This window comes from Ailuropoda melanoleuca, unplaced genomic scaffold (assembly GCF_002007445.2).
Source record: "Ailuropoda melanoleuca isolate Jingjing unplaced genomic scaffold, ASM200744v2 unplaced-scaffold19702, whole genome shotgun sequence".
NCBI classification, from domain to species: Eukaryota; Metazoa; Chordata; class Mammalia; order Carnivora; family Ursidae; genus Ailuropoda; species Ailuropoda melanoleuca.
In genome coordinates, this window is record NW_023189062.1 from 1 (window position 1) to 2791 (window position 2791).

A 2791-nucleotide genomic window follows, 5' to 3' on the forward strand; every position below is an offset into this window, starting at 1 on the left:
AAAAAAAAGAGCCAACATCCAGGTTAGCTGCCGTCAGCAGGTGTCTCTGCTCCTATGCTAACAAATGGGGCAGCTCAGTGGTGCCCACTGGCTCTTTTGTCCCTGAGAAGTAATGCCACCTGTCCCAGATGTTCTCCAAGAAGAGTAACTGTCTCTGCCAGTGGAACCCAGTGGATCCTGAAAGCATGCTATCCACTCCTGGGCTTCTGCCCTCCTTCTCCACAGGAGCATGGTTATGCCTGCCAGGCTCCACACCGGCCATGGCATGGACTTCTAAAACTTCATACTTTAAGCTCCACTGTTTGTAAAAACTCATGATAAGTAGCTCCTCTTATATTCCCAGTCAATGGTTTTGGGGGAAGTGTTCCTTCTGCGCTGTTTTGTGTCTCTCTCTGTCTCTCTCTCCTTTTTCCATGATCAGGACTGCCTCCCCTCTGCAATACTAGTGATTCTTTTCTCGCCCAAACCATGTCTCCACACCTTCTACCTTCCACGATGTGGCCTCTTCTATCCCTCTAGTTGTGCAGCTTGTTCTTCCAGTCCTCAGATCAATTTCTTGGGTGTTCGGAATGAGTTGATATTTATCTAGCTGTGTTTGAGGGACAAGGCAAGCATAGGGTCCCCTTTCTACTCCACCATCTTAACTCCTGTAACAATATTTTCAACTATCACAAAACTGTGTAAGAAAATCTAGTAAATGAGAGCAATTGAATAAATTAGATTTATAAATGAATTCAAACAGATTTCTTTGGGTGTAGGGTCCAAACCTGTGAGCAAAAGACAATAGGATTTAAAAAGTGGGCAGTTCCAAAGGAAAAAATTCAAAATCAAAATAGGATTTGGGGAAGATATAATCAAAGTAAGACTCTGCTGATTATGAAGTGTTATCATGACAGATCTATCTGCGATTCTTTACGGGGCCATTCCTTTTGCATACTGGCTGGGTCACAAGTGTTCCCATAACTGCTGCCCTTGTAGGCCTCTGGCACCAAACTCATAAACAAATATTGGTTGCACTCACTTATATTTACATGCCAATCCCTGCCATCATTTTCCAGATGGGCAAGAGGAAGCTTAGAGAAGTAATATAACTAATCTAAGTTCACTGAAATTAGTGCCTCAACAAATATTAGACATCACCTCTTATGACTCAGGGTCTGGAGTGTTTCCACAATCCTTTATTACTATACGCAAAATATGTCAAGGACTAAGGGAACATAGAATTCTTTTTTTTTACTTCTGATTTTCCATACTTCACTATCAATGATGTGTTTGATGCTTATTCATCTTGCCAACAGATTCTGAGAGTTCAGCCCACTTTGGTGTCACTCTTCATACAGCATAAGACGCCATATAAGGAAAGCATAGTTTAGATTCCCTGAAATTGCTTAGCGTCATGTTCCCTTAGAATGTGGTGGGACTATCCTGCTAATTGACTCCCTCAAGACCTCTTTTACCTTTTCATTCCTCAAGCTATAAATGAAAGGGTTCAGAAGAGGGGTCACCATTGTGGTGAAGACAGCTGTCACTTTGTCAAACTCCAGTGAGTGACTCTGGCTAGGCCTCATGTACATAAAGATGTTGCTCCCATAGGCAATGGACACAACTGTGATGTGAGAAGCACAGGTGGAAAAGGCCTTCTGACGGCCTTGGGCTGAAGGGATGCGCAGGATGGTAGAGATGATGTAGGTGTAGGACACAATGGTGAATACCAGCGAGGTCAGAAGGACAAGGGAGGATAAGAGGAAGTTTATCATCTCAATGAAATGAGTGTCTATGCAGGCCACTTGTAGCAAAGGGGCAATGTCACAGAAGAAATGACTAATTTCTTCAGTGCAGAATGGCAATCTGGACACCACAATAGTTGGGCACAGCACCGAGAGGAAGGCTCCCACCCAGCAGCCCAGAACCAGCAGGAGACAGACTCTGCTGTTCATGATGATGGTATAGCGCAGGGGGTTACAGATGGCCACGTAGCGGTCAAAGGACATCACTGCCAGGAGGAGAAACTCCACTGTCCCCAGAAAGAAGTAGAAATAAATTTGGGTGATGCAACCAGCAAAGGATATGGTTTTCTTCTCTTCTAAGAGACAGGTTAGCAACTTGGGGGTAATAGTAGTTGTGAACAGAATGTCCAAAAATGACAAATTACTGAGGAAGAAATACATTGGTGTTTGGAGACGATTATCGGTCCATATTAAGGAAATGATGACAATGTTTCCTGTTATGGTGAGCATATAAACCAGCAGGAGAATGACAAACAGCAAGATTTGAAGCTCTTGGATGATAGGAAAGGAGGTCAACGTGAATTCAGTCAAGGTACTCTGGTTTCTCTTAGCCATTTCTACTGGAGGGGTGAAGAAACAAATGAAGAAAAATAGAATAGTTTAGGATCTCTTTCAAGTTTTGCTGGAGAGAGCATTCAAGAGGCTGGGGTCCTAGTCCTCTCTCCGACTGTATTATGTGGTTTCTGGTGAATCACATTACCTTGCTTGGCCTCGGTTCCCATCCTCATAGTTGATGGGTTGGAAAAAAAAATTCTGTGGTCTCTTTAAACTTTAACTTTTCGATTTCTATTAGATGCATATATTTCTTCTCTTTATTTCCTTCCTTAAATCCAAATCCGTTCAAGCTAACTGAAGTGTACAATGAACCGAAATTCACTCAAGTCATTTTGAACATGTTACATTTTAACCTTTAAGAATATGGATATCTTAGCTGATAGCCTTGTATCAGACTTCATTGAGGAAAGAGAAATCATCAGACAAAAATTCTATTATCCTTCCTATAT

The 2791-nt window shown here is 42.3% G+C and overlaps 1 protein-coding gene across 1 annotated transcript; it reads right to left on the reverse strand.

Moving 5' to 3' along the window:
- Positions 1-1394: 1394 nt before the first annotated feature.
- Positions 1395-2342, reverse strand: LOC100476170 (olfactory receptor 6M1-like). The gene has a single exon (XM_002928218.2). It carries the CDS (start codon positions 2340-2342, stop codon positions 1395-1397), a length of 948 nt encoding a protein of 315 aa, XP_002928264.2.
- Positions 2343-2791: the final 449 nt, after the last annotated feature.

Coding starts and splice junctions, on each gene's coding strand:
- LOC100476170 (XM_002928218.2), bottom strand. CDS start 2,342: ATGGCTAAGAGAAACCAGAGTACCTTGACTGAATTCACGTTGACCTCC.